General features: G+C 39.1%; 1 protein-coding gene across 1 annotated transcript; it reads left to right on the forward strand.

The window, feature by feature from the left end:
• The first annotated feature begins 544 nt into the window (after positions 1-544).
• slc17a6b (solute carrier family 17 member 6b) lies at positions 545-15,240 on the forward strand. The gene is made up of 12 exons (XM_077620255.1): positions 545-1,386; positions 2,574-2,829; positions 3,515-3,633; positions 4,991-5,105; positions 5,571-5,658; positions 5,755-5,841; positions 7,215-7,357; positions 7,518-7,667; positions 8,265-8,397; positions 8,722-8,832; positions 10,168-10,295; positions 12,864-15,240. The coding sequence occupies exons 1-12, from the start codon at positions 1,313-1,315 to the stop codon at positions 13,203-13,205; spliced, it is 1,746 nt and encodes a 581-aa protein (XP_077476381.1). The 5' UTR covers positions 545-1,312; the 3' UTR covers positions 13,206-15,240.
• The last annotated feature ends 620 nt before the right edge of the window (positions 15,241-15,860 follow it).

A 15,860-nucleotide genomic window follows, 5' to 3' on the forward strand; every position in this document is an offset into this window, starting at 1 on the left:
ATTAACCTAAAGATCCACTATTACAGTGACCAAAATATTTTCATTTTGGGAGTTTGGAGCCCAGAAGACCTTGGGTTGTACTTTTAAAAAGACACCAGGTGGCAGTCTTTGCCCATAAATGAAAGCCGACCATTTTCAACGCCATGTGTGGCTTCTTAAACAAAAAAGGATCGTAAAACGAAATTTCTATAATTGTTATTGATCAAATGTGTGATTACTACCTATATTATGATTATTATAATAAATATAAACATTAGTCTTATTATATAGCTGCTTTATTCACAGGTCATAATATAAGATATTACATATATATGCCCTAGTAATCATCATAATGATCTCTAATGATATCCATGTATCCATGGGAAGTGCTCGTTGTCTGGGGGAGGAACATGTGGAAAGACGCATACATTATTGATGGATTCCTACGCGGAGAAGAGGAGGTTGTTGGAGGGAAAATCCACTCCTGCTCATTTGGTTTCCATAGCACCGCCCTTGGGGGGTGCAGGTATCAAAATAAGGGATTTCTACCCTTGTACGTTTGCTAGTTTCTAGTAATTTTTTTGCGTTTATAAAAAACAAATCAATTAAAGTCACGACAATAAACCATCCAGTGACCTGGAAGGAGTGCAAAAACGGGACAAATTATTGAGAAAGTATCATTCATCTTGTTTTGTTATTAACACATAAAGGTATAGAGGGAAGACGTGCCCAATATGTTTTGATGATAAACGCTGATTACGAACGAGCGTCTTGCTCCACGTTTGTCCAGATGTTGAGGCTGTCGCTGACCTCGGTGCTGAAACGCCGTCAGATCGACCTGCGCTCAGCACACGAGACACCAGTGGCTCGCTCCCTCTTTGATTTTTTCTCTTTTTTTAAACGCAACCCATAAGCTACAAAATCAACTTTATCGCGTTTTCTTTTCTCGTTCCTCTCTCCGGCTGAGGGAGTCTCGTCGTTCACTCCGAGGCGTCCTCCGCTCATTTGGTGCTCGCTGCTGGCCAGTTGCGCCTCCCGTTCTCCAGCTCGCCACCAAGGGAGCGAGATTGGTCCTGGATGATGAATGAAGGCGCTCATGTCGCCTGAAACCTTTCAGTAGACCAAAGTATTTTCGTTTTTGGGGGGGAGGATTCGTCGTCTAGGAAGAATCATCGTTTGGATCGTCGTCTGTCTTGCTCTCAGAACTTGGCTTGTTTTTTTTAACCGTGTAAGCCGCCTGAGTCGGCTCTCCCGCTCAGGAACATGACGTGCAAGCAGTAACGGGCAAACTAGAACAACGACTACAACACAGGCCTGCATATAGACGCTGGATATGGAGTCGATGAAGACCAGGGCCACGGTGGGGATGAAGGAGATGGCGGGGAAGACCCTGGGCCACATGCACAGGTAAGAAGAACATGATGGCTTCAATTCAGCCTGATGGATAGGAGAGCTGGGCATTCCCTGATGTCATATTTTTATCTGTATTGAGAGATTTACACACCTGGAGGCCACTGACAAGTCATTTCAAACTAAGAGATCTGGAGGCACGCCTCTATAGTCAGAAGAATTATGCAACCCAGTGCGAGTGTGTGTGTGTGCGCGCGTGCGCGTACTTTCCATATCATGGTCAGGGGTCAGTTCATTGACAAAAGGCCACTGTGTTAAATTAAATTACTACATAGCCAGGGTTTAAAAAATGAAGACACGTTGATTAAAAAAATAATAATTAAAAAAGGGTTCGGCTATATTTAGGCATGTGAACGCATCTTTTCATCTGCTTGGCTTTCGGATTGAGAATTTTTCCCATCTTGCTTTCCTTTTATTTAATACACTGTAATAGATAGCAAGCGTTTTCTTTCTTTCCTTCCTTCTTTCTTTATTTTTTTTAAATCAAAGAAATATTACAAAATGTTCCACATTAAATAGCATTTATTTGTCTTGATCGATTGTATTTTAATTATGCAAATAGAAGAAAATTTTGGGATTCCATAGAAAAAGAAAGTGAGGAAGTAAATGTGTGAGTGTGGGGTGGGGGTGGGGGTCAGTAGGGGGAGAGGGAAGACATTTGAGGGATGCCCACAGATGTGCGTGGGGAGTTGCTCACTCTACTGAATGCCAATGAGCAGGAAAGTCATGCTGCAATGCGGTACAAGAACACATTTCCATTTTTTGCTCTCTTGGTGGCTCATTTATTTATTTTTCCAATTTAAATTTTGAATTGTTTTTTTTAATTTAACTGACAACTAATTCACGGTGCCCCCAACCGACTGTCTATACTTGGCTGAGATAGAATTCAGCAAACGCAGGAACCATGTGAGGTTAAGCTCAACCGAAAATGACAGAATGATTTTTTTGTCTATAAGGCCTTAGGTCACATTCACGCTGCAATGATGATTTTTGGACAAAATTAAACGGACAGAGCATTAAAAAAATAACCAGGGTTGAAACATGGCCTCATATTTCGAATGTTGATGTTGGCCCACTAAAGAAAATAGCATAAATAAACGAAAAATGCGTGTGAGTCTCTGTGGGGGGAGGGGAGGGGGTGTTATTCTGGTCCAAAAAAGATGTTCTGACTTGGATCTTTGCAGGGTGATGGAGAAGAGGCAAAAGGGCGGGGAAGTCATCGAGTTGACTGAGGACGGGCGGCCCCGCGAGGCCGCCGAGAAGAAGCCCCCCTTGTGCGATTGCAAGTGCTTCGGACTGCCGCGCCGATACATCATCGCCATTATGAGCGGCATGGGATTCTGCATCTCTTTTGGCATCCGGTGCAATCTGGGCGTGGCCATCGTGGGCATGGTCAACAACAGTACTATCCACCAGAATGGCAAAATCATCATTAAAGAGGTGTGCCCAAAACCTATCACGTCAGCGGGATACCCCCCAACCCCCCAAACCCCTCACCCCCGCCCCAACCAATATAAAATGTCGGATGGAAATAAGAATATGATAGCATTTCTTAACACAGGCGCAAGAGGGCCTGTGTCTCCAATTAAAACATTTTCCCTATTTTTAAACCCATGAACACAATATCAGATCACTTAAAATAAAAGGTATGATGAGTGATTTTATGTGCGTGAATAAGAACACGTCACAACATTCAGATTAAATATTCTACATTGACAGAGGCCTATAAAGGGCCCGTTTTTATTTTTTATGTGTTTTCTCTTGCGCTTAATGGAAATATTAACATAGACTGTGCAACATATCTTGCATTTGTAGTGCATGATGATTCGTATATATTGGTTTGAATGATAAAACGTGTTAGACAATACTATATCGAATCCAAATTGAACATTGTGTTGCTTACTTGCTGTTTGTGCTTTAAATTATAATAGCACAAAACCGTATTGGCCAAATATATATATGTATATATATATATATATATATATATATATATATATATATATATATATATATATATATATATATATATATATATATATATAGTCATTTTCAGCAACAATACTGTAATTCTTTTCAAATCGGCGAAATTTCATGATAGTATTTCATTTACCCAATGGTTTACCAGAAAGCCAAGTTCAACTGGGACCCAGAGACGGTGGGATTGATTCACGGATCTTTCTTTTGGGGCTATATCGTGACACAAATCCCAGGAGGATACATCTCATCTAGGCTGGCTGCAAATAGGTAGGAGTCTTTTTTATCCTTTATACATCCAGTGACTGTTTTTATTCATAACAATAACAATAAATTTTAAAAAACTCATAAAGCACATTAATTCGCTTTTACATGACCAAAAATGCACATGCAGGCCAAGTCTCAATTTATAATAATATTGTTTGTTTTGTTATAATATTTAATTACACACAGAGTACTGGCTCTAATCTGCAGATCTCTCTTGGTGGGCAGTAGACCCTCAATGTGTTGGCACTAAAAGGCCTTTATTCACATGCCACTTCAATGGATTCGTTTCTATTTCATGACAAGATTATGCAGATCAAAATGTAAATATTCCTTAAAAAGTGTTTCATGTGTATTTAGAGGAATTTCAATCGAAAGTGCCATTAAATATTGGAGTGAATTTAAAACTAATAATAGAGAGGGGCGGCCCCTCAGGGGATTGGTTAGCGCGTCGGCCTCACAGTTCTGGGGGCGGGGGTTCGATCCCTAGTCCGGATTTTCCTGTGTGGAGTTTGCATGTTCTCCCCGGGCTTGAATGGGTTTTCTCCAGGTATTCCGGTTTCCTCCCATATACCAAAAACATGTAGAGTAGGCTAGTTGAATACTAAAATTGTCCTTAGATATGAATGTGAGCATGAATGGTTGTCCTTTTGTCTCCTTGTCCCCTGAGATTGACTGGCCACCGATTCTAGTGCCCGTGGTTAACTGGGAAAGGCTCCAGCACCCCCCTCGAACCTTGTGGGGATAAGCGGTTCAGAAAATGAATGAATAATAGTGATAATAAATTCGAAAATGCAGTCCCTTTTAAAAAATATTTTGGACGTGCTGTTCTGCACGGTGATGTAATTAAGGCCATGATGGTCCCGTGCCTGACACATGAGTCGACCGGATTATGAGCCCCCCTCCTGGCTGCTTGCCTGCTGGAGATGAGGTGGGCGGGGCATGTGACCGAAATGAAAAATAGCACGGTCCTTGTGCTTGTGTTTAAATGTGCTTCTTCTTTTACTGTGTGTTTTAGAAACACAGACACATATTTTTCAAAGGCCTTTCTTTTTGGAAGCCATTTCATAAGAGCTTTCACGTTGTTGCTACGCGACACTATCGATGGGACGATTCTCTGTTAAATATTAATTTTTGATGACGTCTGAGTCATTGGAAGGAAACGAATGTCACTCCCATTGAGTTATAAATTGATCATCATTTATCATATTAGAACGTAATAATAAGTATACTCTTTAGTGTAAAATTAGAAATCCTGTCAAAAGGCTGTATGAATTACGTGAACTCGTTACAGCAGCGTTGAAATAAATAAATAAATTGTTTTTTTGTGAGTGCAATTTACAAAATGTATTTATCTTTATAGGGTTTTTGGAGCAGCCATTGTCCTAACGTCAATCCTCAACATGTTCATTCCCTCTGCTGCTCGTGTCCATTATGGTTGTGTCATTTGTGTTAGGATATTGCAAGGACTGGTAGAGGTAAGTAGCCTTTATTAAAAATGAAAAAAAAAAAAAACACCATATGCATAGAAATGGTTGTATTTGGGCCTGTATGAATTCTACGCACTGAAAGGCAAAGCATGTGTAAAGTGCACTTGATATTCAGCCTCCAGAAATGGGAGATGGGCTATATTGATCTATACTACTGCTTTGTGGCATAGAGCATCCCCCCTTCTTAGACTGTACTTTCCCAACAGAGAATTCTTTACGCACATGAATAGAATAAATTGTGTAGTCCAAGTGTAACCATTTGCCATCTCCTGAGCTCATTTAATGATGATTTGCTCATCAAATTAGGGTGCATTTGTTCCTGTTAATTATAGGTGAAAATGTTAATCATTTATTAGTTATTGTTAACCACTTGTTCAGAGAAAGGGGCATGCATTCTTTACTATATCAGAAGAATCTTTGTAAATGGGTTTCTTGACTCCTCAAACATTTTAGGGAGTCACCTATCCAGCCTGTCATGGTATATGGAGTAAATGGGCACCTCCACTGGAAAGGAGTCGTCTGGCCACCCTCTCTTTCTGTGGTAACTATTAACGGGAGTGTTTCTTTAAATGAATTTGAGTTAAGAATTGCCCTACACAAGATAATGTCTTTTATGTTTTGTTATGCTTCTTTATAGGTTCCTATGCTGGTGCTGTGATCGCAATGCCTCTGGCTGGGATCCTGGTTCAGTATACAGGATGGTCTTCTGTTTTTTATGTCTACGGTATGGTTATTTACAGCATTGGATGCACTTAAGACCAATGTTCCCTCTAATTTTTCATTTGTCTGGGCAGAAAAACAACCTCCCTGAGCACACTGAGTAGCAGTGTGAGCAAGATCATCATTGCTCGCTATGGGCATACACCAGTATCACACCTGCCATAAGCAGGTGCAGGTCTACCACCCATAAATGATCTAGTCATAATAAAATTTAATGATTAAAATCTATGAATAAAACATGTTAATAAATGTCACTAGAATATCCACAAATCTGACTTAAATTTTACAGTATTTTTCACGTCTGTCCTTCTCACTTCTCGTTCAAATGACTTTTCTGCTGAATGTGTCACTTGATAGTTTAACTTGCATCTATATGCAATATTTTTCCATCAGAAAACTCGCTAACAACTTTAGCTTCGCTGCGTGTTTTGCAGAGGAGACCTTTCTCACCTAATTTCACCGTTTGTTCCTCTATGTGCACACACTCCGACAGCCATTCCATATTAAAAGAACCGGATTTCTTTTTTTCCTTTGCCTTGTTGAGTGGCTCTGCCGCAGCCCGGTCGTTTCGCCGTGATAAAGGCTTGACAGGAGCTCGGACGAACTGTTAGCTATATGCTAACCTGCATTACAGGCAAAATGTGTAAATAACGCAGCCAATTAATGTCATTAACATTTACTCATGCCGTGAAAGAAAACACACGGGATGTGAAGCTAATCATATCATTGGCTAGACAGTTTTAGTCATAGTTTTATCTGAAATTACCGTTTCTTGTCCTTTGTCTGTGATAGGCTGTCACTCTCTGAGTTGCTTTGAAAAATGGTGCAGAAAAAAATTGTAATGTGTTTATTTTTGTCAATTCAGGTTGGATTTTATTTTGTGCGCCGTATATGTTTGCTTGCGCAGAGAGCACGAGAGTAGTGCACAATTGCGCACGCGCGCAGTTTAAAGGGAACATTGCTTAAGACAACCCTTTTTCTCTTATAAACGCAGTGACATAAGGGCCAGGGCTTGGTTATGTTTTACATGTGATAGGAAAGCATGTGCACATACAGTTTATTTAGGCAACTTTCAAAATGTTGCACCCAGTGAAAGTCAAATGGATTTTTTTCTAGGCAGACCCAATATCGATTCACTCCCTCAGTGTTTTGCAATGTTAATAACCATCCCCCCAATTTTATGTCCGTTCTGGAAATAGATAGCTGTCCTGCCCGAGTGTTACAGTGTTCCCTTTGGCATTTTGCAAAGTCTGTCAAACAATTTGTTTGCACACAATTCAGAGAGAGAGAAAAAATCAAAACAAAAAAAGAAAAGAAAATGAAAGAAGAGAAAGTACTCAAGTTCTGATTCCTCACCGTTTTTTATGTCCTGTGTAGGATGCGTTGGCATGTTTTGGTACATGTTCTGGATATTAGTGTCCTATGAGAGCCCGGCTGAACATCCCACCATCACTGATGAGGAGCGCTGCTACATTGAGGAGAGCATTGGAGAGAGTGCCATGCTAATGGGACCTGCTGAGGTGAGGAAAATAGAGCATAACAATGCCAACATGACCTTCCAAGAGTAATTACAGCTTTCTACATCAATTAAGTTGAGCTAACTTCTTTCAATTGAAGTGAATGGTTCACTTCTACCTGTCCGTTCAGTGAGTTTAAATGCTGACAAATCATCTCTCGCAGAAATTCAAGACACCATGGAAGAAGTTCTTCACCTCAATGCCTGTCTATGCAATCATCGTGGCTAACTTCTGCAGGAGCTGGACATTTTACTTGCTACTCATCAGCCAACCTGCATACTTTGAGGAAGTGTTTGGCTTTGAGATAAGCAAAGTAAGTCATTATGCACAGTGTTTGATAGGTAGAAATATTAAATATGCAAACATTAAAAACATACACACAAGTGCTAGCCAAATGTTTTTGAGCATGGAATGAATTTATATTTTGCTCTTGGAAAAAAACCCCATCAATAATAGTTCATAGATTGCATTTGGCACCTTATAGTGCGGAAAATACGCTAAATTAAATTATGCTTTATTATTCCAATTGATAGCAGCAATGACAATAGCAGTATTGAACATTTGTTATGATCAATTAAATCTAGGGCTATTATAATTCATCACAGAGATTCGAGAAATGTGGTACAGGCTACATGGAGAATGTTCAATTTAAAAAAAAAAACTTCAAGTACAAACACAACTAAAGTCTAATTGGTTAACAACAAATTGGTTGAGCATTTGATGAGAAACAGCCAATCCAATCAAGGCTCAAGAGAAAGCATCTTGTCAGATAAATAGAGGGCAGACACAATAAAAGTAAAACTTATTCAGACACGACATACTGTATGCATACACTTTATATCGCCTAGTAAACCATTCAGTGCCAAAGCCTAATGAGGATGACGGCTGCATTTACTTCCTGTGGTTGCAGGTTGGCATACTGTCCGCTCTGCCTCATTTGGTGATGACCATTATTGTGCCCTTTGGCGGCCAGCTGGCAGACCACCTGCGTAGCAAGAACATCCTGTCAACAACCACAGTCCGAAAAATCATGAACTGCGGAGGTGAGAAGGCTCAGCTGAGGACAAAGTATCAATTTTCACACCTCTTCCTGCACAGCTAAAGGGTGTTACTGTCACAGGATTGGATATCCATTGTTCACTTTGGCTCCAATCTCAACTGAATGGTGATCAGTGTTGGTAGAATTGTCAATACTTGTACACATTGGTGTTTGTCATTGCACATTGATTTCATTCCTACCCCTTATGCAATTGAGAGAAAATCTTCATGCTCACTTAATTCAATTGGCATTATGATGGTACACAGCCGGTGGGCTTAAGGGGCTTGTGTGTGCTCGAGTGTGAGACCCGCTGTTCCCTCTCTGTTAGGATTTGGCATGGAGGCGACGTTATTGCTTGTGGTAGGATACTCACACAGCAAAGGGGTCGCCATTTCCTTCCTGGTCCTGGCAGTTGGATTCAGTGGATTTGCTATATCAGGTTAGTGGATGTTCTACAATATAAGCATGGAAGGTGGAAATCAGATCAGAGAAAACATTATTATTATCATCTCGTTTACATGGTTACCAATGTGAAAAAAATGACAATTATAGGTACACTTGTACTTGGGATGTACAATAACAAAACATTAAATATTGTTAAATAAATAATTTATGGTGTCACCCAAAACATGCACTACTTCCTGGCCATTTACTGGAAAAAAAGTCTTAATTTTAACACATACGATATGTACGAAGAATACAGTGTGGAAGTAAAGGCATACATTTGAAATCAGTCTCAACAGCTAAATTTCTAATTGTAGTCTGGCTTGCAGATGTTTAGGAAACATAAATCTTTGTACGCTAACGGATGCGTTTGTGAATCAAAAAATTGTTAATTTCAAAAGAAGGTAATTGATATATTGAGCAATTGTCAAAATTAAACTAAATCTGTATATTTCATTTAATTCATTCATTCGTCGTCCATACTGCACATCCTCAGAAGGGTTGCGGGGGTTGCTGGAGCCTATCCCAGCTGACTTGGGGCGACAGGCAGACTAGCAATCGAACCCGCGCCTGCCTGCATCAGTCAGGCGAGTGAACCATGACACCATCAGGTTGATATTTAATATAAGTCTTGTGAAAACAACAAAACTATAATGTGTTTAGAATGTATACAGCAACATTATATTTTCCTCTGGTCATAGTTTTAAAATTATAAGAAGAATAAATAACTACTGTATCTAAAATCAGTGGCATCATTGGCAACCCCTCTTATTTTTCTAACGGAAGCACTTCTGAAATTTATTCCTGGCATCCATAAATGTTGAATATTCTGTTCATCTGCAACATCTTATTGTAAGACCATGAAGAAACTGTAAATGTGTAAAAATAATTTGAAGTGTATATCTAAGGAGTTTGGCATTTCTATTGTTTATTCTCCATTTTGTTGTTGCTACAAAATCAACATATTAACAACAGCTTATAGGTGGAAAGCAATGTGAGGTTTTTGACCGTGTGCAAAATTCGACTGCCTGTTGTTCTTGAGCTTTCTCCTGGAGTGTTAAATAATTCAGAGCTAAGGGTCTCAAGAGAATTGTCAGGCAGACAGAATTGAGCAGCCAGTGAGAGTGGGGGAGAAACATGGCCAGTTATTGCTTGCTTTTTCTGCAAGACTGTTACATTTTCTACACCTTAGAGGCACTCCACTTACTGCCGCTTTTAATACTCTGTGCATTACGATATGTTCCTCTGATCAGTTCATGAATTTAGTCTCAATGACCATTCAAAATTATTCTATGTAAATCCATCTCATTCATTCTCGTTTTATTTTCAGGCTTTAATGTCAACCATTTGGATATAGCGCCTCGTTATGCCAGTATCCTCATGGGCATCTCTAATGGAGTGGGAACGCTGTCTGGGATGGTGTGTCCACTTATTGTTGGTGCGATGACAAAAAACAAGGTATGACCAAAAGAGCAAACACTCACTTGACAATTTCGGCAGGCAAATTGCGTAAATACAAACCCAAATTCCAATGAGATAAAAGAAAAAATATATATAAAATGATAGCCAATCATTTCCATCTAGGTCAGGGGTGTCAGACTCGGGTTGGTTCGCGGGCCGCGTTAACGTCAACTCGATTTCATGTGGGCCGGACGATTTTAGACATAATATTTAGATTATTTTTATAAATGGATTAGAAGAATTGGATTAAAAGCCCTGAATGTTCAGTTTTTTTTATAGATCTATAACGATGTTTATTTTAGCTTTTTGTAATATATTTTTTGATTTTACAAAATCATTTTTGAACTAAAATCACAGAAAAAAATGATTACAAAATTACAATTATTGATTTAAAAGGGGGAAACTCAGGAAATGTAATATACATCTATACTCTTCATTTTAATTTGATCCTAAAACAGAAAGTCGGCACTCATGATTTACTTTCCCGGGCCACACTAAATGATGCGACGGGCCATATTTGGCCCCCGGGCCACCACTTTAACACATATGATCTAGGTATTTTCATTTTAATTTACAACTACTGTAAGTATTCATCAGTTCGAATTTAAGGCTTATAGCATAGGGCACGCCTAACTTTCTGTTACATCACTTAATTCACTTAATCCTTCTGGAAACTAAGGATACTGACTGCTAAAGTTTTGGAATGCTTTCCACCAATTTAATGGTTAAAGTGTCCAGCTCTCCTGATATATTTCCCCCAAAAATCTAGCTTTAGACTAATGTATGGCCAGCATAGCACTCAGCATTTCTGTATCCGAGATATTTGAGTTACCCAGGCCATGATTATTTAGAGACCCCAATCATCATAGATTCATCATAAGATATTGAACTCCACGCTGTTAGCAAATTGAGTGGTTCTTTTTTGTCTGACAGCGGCATGCTTTTTTATTTTGCATCCATCCATATTAGATGAACTTGGACGAGGTTCGTTAAATGTAGCAAGGAACTGTGTTACCAGGCAATGTGTTAACTAGCAATCAGAATTGTCCTGTAAAAATGCAGCAACATTCTTTACAAAAGGTGCTCACTTTTAATGCGGTGTCTAAAGACTCAGACATTGAATGTTGGTTTTCATCTTTCCGCTTACATGAGAGTAGTTCAAAATTCTCTGAATCTTTTGATCATATTACGACCCCACACACATCTATTTTATATATACTACTCCTTTAAGCGGCTCGGTGGGTGAGTGGTTAGTGTGTCGGCCTCACAGTGGGGGACCTGGGTTCAAATCCAGGTCTGTCCACCTGTGTGGAGTTTGCATGGTAGGCTGGTTGGACACTCTAAATTGCCCCTAGATATGAGTGTGAGGGTGAATGGTTGTTTGTCTCCTCGTGCTCTGTGATTGGCTGGCCACCAATTCAGGGTGTCCCCCGCCTCTGGCCCGAAGTCAGCTGGGATAGGCTCCAGCACCCCCCACGACCCTAGTAAGGATAAAGCGGTTCAGAAAATGAGACGAGATGAGACTTCTAGAATTCTTGTCTGCTTCTGCAGTTGTTCACAAAGTGAGCCTTTTTAGAATACTACTTTTTTTGTTGAAATATGACATTTACCTTTTTCCAATTCACCTGTTAACCTGAGGCATCTTTTTGAGGATTTTTCCAGTTACATAATCTGCAAATTTGAAACATGTTAAAATAAAATGAAACATAACAATAATGTATTCAATTAACAATTGCTGAAAATGATCTGTTAACCAATGAATTTGTGGATTGATGTAGAACGTCCATAAATATTTTGTTATATTGTAGAAACACATTCAGTAGAGGGTCCAATCGGATTGTACAAAAAATGCCCGGCATCCACAAACACGTAAAGAATCAGAGCAACCTGGAGAAATGCTATGTAATGAAGAAAAATATGCTGTCATGGATAAATTATAGCACATGTGTCAAAGTGGCGGCCCGGGGGCCAAATCTGGCCCGCCGCATCATTTTGTGTGGCCCGGGAAAGTAAATCATGAGTGCCGACTTTCTGTTTTAGGATCATTAATTAAAATGAAGAGTACAGATGTATATTAAATTTCCTGATTTCCCCCCCTTTTAAATCAATAGTTGTAATTTTTTAATCATTTTTTTCTGTGTTTTTAGTTCAAAAATCATTTTGTAAAATCTAAAATTATATAAAAAAAGCTAAAATAAACATTGTTTTAGAACTATAAAAAACTGAATATTCAGGGCTTTTAATCCAGTTCGTTTAATCGATTTATTTAAAAAAAATCTAAATATTATATCTAAAATGGTCCGGCCCACATGAAATCAAGTTGACGTTAAAGCGGCCCGCAAACCAACCCGAGTCTGACACCCTTGAATTATAGCATTACAATTTCCTAAAACAAATAAAATATTGATTAGGCTTTAGATGTAGATTAGTGCTTTTGATATAGTTCAGGTTAGCAGACAATGTCTCCTGGCCTTGACAAAGCCCCACTGATCTAAGATGCATCTCACTGCCTTAAATACATTAATTGATTTTAATCTCTGTTTTCTCCTCCTTTACACATTTCAGACCAGAGAAGAGTGGCAGTATGTGTTCCTCATTGCCTCTTTAGTCCACTATGGAGGAGTGATCTTCTATGGGCTCTTTGCATCAGGAGAAAAACAACCGTGGGCCGACCCAGAGCTCACCAGCGAAGAGAAATGCGGCTTCATCGATGAGGACGAGCTGGCAGAGGAGACGGGTGACATCACGCAGAGTTACGGTGCTTACGGCGGACCCGCCAAGTCTTACGGCGCAACCACACAGGTGAATGGCGGATGGGCCGCCAATTGGGAGAAGACAGAGGAGTATGTGCAAGAGGAGTCTCAGGGAGGAGGCTATGGTTATAGGCAAGAAGAGGGATATTCTTAAACCAAACACAATAATGCAAGTGTAGACCTCTTGAGTGTGTGTCAGTATAGTCATGAATTATATCAACAAATTACAAATACAGAAAAAAAAGAACTCCCAATGCATTGTTGTTGTTGGCACAAGAATTATTAGCGTAATGTAGAAATGAAAAAAGATTCAATGGTATTTGATTGAAAAGATGTTTAACACATTTCAAATTGGCAACCTGTAAATGTATCATGCATATGGATAATCGATATACTTATTTGAAGTGAGATTGTGTTTTAATGTAGAATTTATCATCGCATCCAGCAAAGGCTTCCTAAAAACCGAAGCCTCTAAGAAGGGATAGCCCTCATGAATTATATGGCCTGATTCTGGATCAAGTACCATGTACTTCGTGTCCAATTTAAGGGTCTATAAAGTTCTCACTGCACAGCGTTGTAAACAGAAACTGGCCACCGTCAATATTGATTGTATTGTACCACTCCTAAGAGCACATTTTTTGTTGTTCTAGTGTAGACATTTGACATGTGACAGAGTGACGTGTGTTTGGCAACATTGCATTACGATGTCTCTTTCCAATGTTTGTTGTGTATGATCCAGTTTGTAATTGGAAACCCCTGCGGTTAAAAATATGAGGTTAGCAATCTAAACAGTGTAGTGCTAGAGTAACGTGTTATTTTGGTAAATAAAAGGTTTGTCGTCAAATAAGCACATAGAAATATAAGAGATGGATAATCAAATGCAGACGAGCAAAGAAGCACTGGCAGCATTTTCAAAAAGATTTATAATGTAAAAAAAAAGACTCACTGAAGGGTTTGTGCAATACAAAAAAATGTGTTTGTCATAATCAGAATATTAATATATTAGAGCAGCACAAAACATTGAAACTAGAAAATGCACATATAATTTAAGCACATTTTTTGCCAGTAAAAATATATTACAAAATATTATATATTCTATAAATAGTATAGTACGTACAAAGTACATAGGTGTTTACATTTAATGATGTTTAAAATACAATAAAATAATTATTTTCAATCTGGCAATAAGAAAAATACGTATAACAATACAAATGTTAACGATGCCCTGCGATGCTATGAATCATTTTTATGATTGTCCTGAATGTACACAAATATAATCGTATTCCAGAAATCAAGGAAAAAAGGGGGCCAACACATTCTACCTTATAATTGCTCAAGGGGCCAAATATCATTCTCCATGGCCATTAATCAGCAATCAACAATAAAAATGTGCGCGAAAGAGTATTTATGCATGAAACTTGTTGGTGCAACTTTTCATATTGTGCATTCCCCTTTCAAGTGTTTTTGTTGTCTCAGAAACTGTTACTGTTGTTTCCATTTCTTTGCACAATTAACCAAAGGGGAAGAGAAAAATCGGTTTTGGAAAGAAAGTTACATTTTCTAAGCAACTAAAAACTAAAGACCATCAGCAACATGGCTGCAGTCTGCAGTCTGTACCACAGGTGGGCAAATGGCACCAAACATCTCTGTACTGTACAAAGCAATAAATCTATAGTAACAGTTCTGTACCAATTCTCAACATCGGCATTAGATATTCAGCAGGTTGTATGCATTTGTTTTAATTTATTTGTGTTTATAAATGTAGAAAATGTGCACAGAAAATGTATGTATAAAAGGATGCTATAGTAATAGTCTATGATATATCATACAGTATGTTGTTTGCCACAAACATCTTTGAAAATGTCAATGACAGTTTGTGACTGGGCTGCTCACCAGATGAGAATGATAACAGGGACTCCGTGAAGAACGGGCGGGCTTTTAATTCATGTTGTACTTCTTTGTCCTCCCTGATTTGTACTGCCTTTCTGTCTCTTTCTTTCTCTTTCTGCCTCTTTCATTCTCTTTCTTTCTCTTTCTGCCTCTTTCATTCTCTTTCTTTCTCTTTCTGCCTCTTTCATTCTCTTTCTTTCTCTTTCTGCCTCTGCTCTATATCTGTTCCTTTATCTTTCTCTCTTTCTCCCTCTGCTCTCCTTCTCTCTCTCCTTCTCTCTCTCTCTCTCTCTCTCTCTCTCTCTGCTCTCCTTCTCTCTCTCTCTCTCTCTCTCTCTCTCTCTCTCTCTGCTCTCCTTCTCTCTCTCTCTCTCTCTCTCTCTCTCTCTCTCTCTCTCTCTCTCTCTCCCTCTCTCTCTCCCTCTCTCCCCCCCCCTCTCTCTCTCCCTCTCTCCCTCTCTCTCCCTCTCTCCCTCTCTCTCTCTCTCTCTCTCTCTCTCTCTCTCTCTCTCTCTCTCTCTCTCTCTCTCTCTCTCTCTCTCTCTCTCTGTCTCTGTCTCTGTCTCTCCCCCCCTCCCTCCCTCCCTCTCTCTCTCTATCTATAATTTGACAATGTTTTCGGTGAATGGACTGTCACCTTGTCTTCTGTACCCCAATGTAAAGTTTACATTTTTTTCCCACATTGTGTATTTTCTGTAGCTGTCCTAACAGTCAATGGCATTCAAGAACAATATTTGATTCTGTACTTAAAAAAACAAAAACAAAACAAAAACCATTGTGCAACATAAAGTAGTTCAATTTCCTGTTTTTGTGCCTCTAATGTTAGTGTAATTATTTGCCTTCTGTTGCTGTGAAAACTGAGAGGTTTGTTGTTGTTGAAAAAAATACACTAGATCGTTTTTTAAATAATAACAATCTA

The sequence above is a fragment of the Stigmatopora argus genome, chromosome 2 (genome assembly GCF_051989625.1).
Source record: "Stigmatopora argus isolate UIUO_Sarg chromosome 2, RoL_Sarg_1.0, whole genome shotgun sequence".
NCBI classification, from domain to species: Eukaryota; Metazoa; Chordata; class Actinopteri; order Syngnathiformes; family Syngnathidae; genus Stigmatopora; species Stigmatopora argus.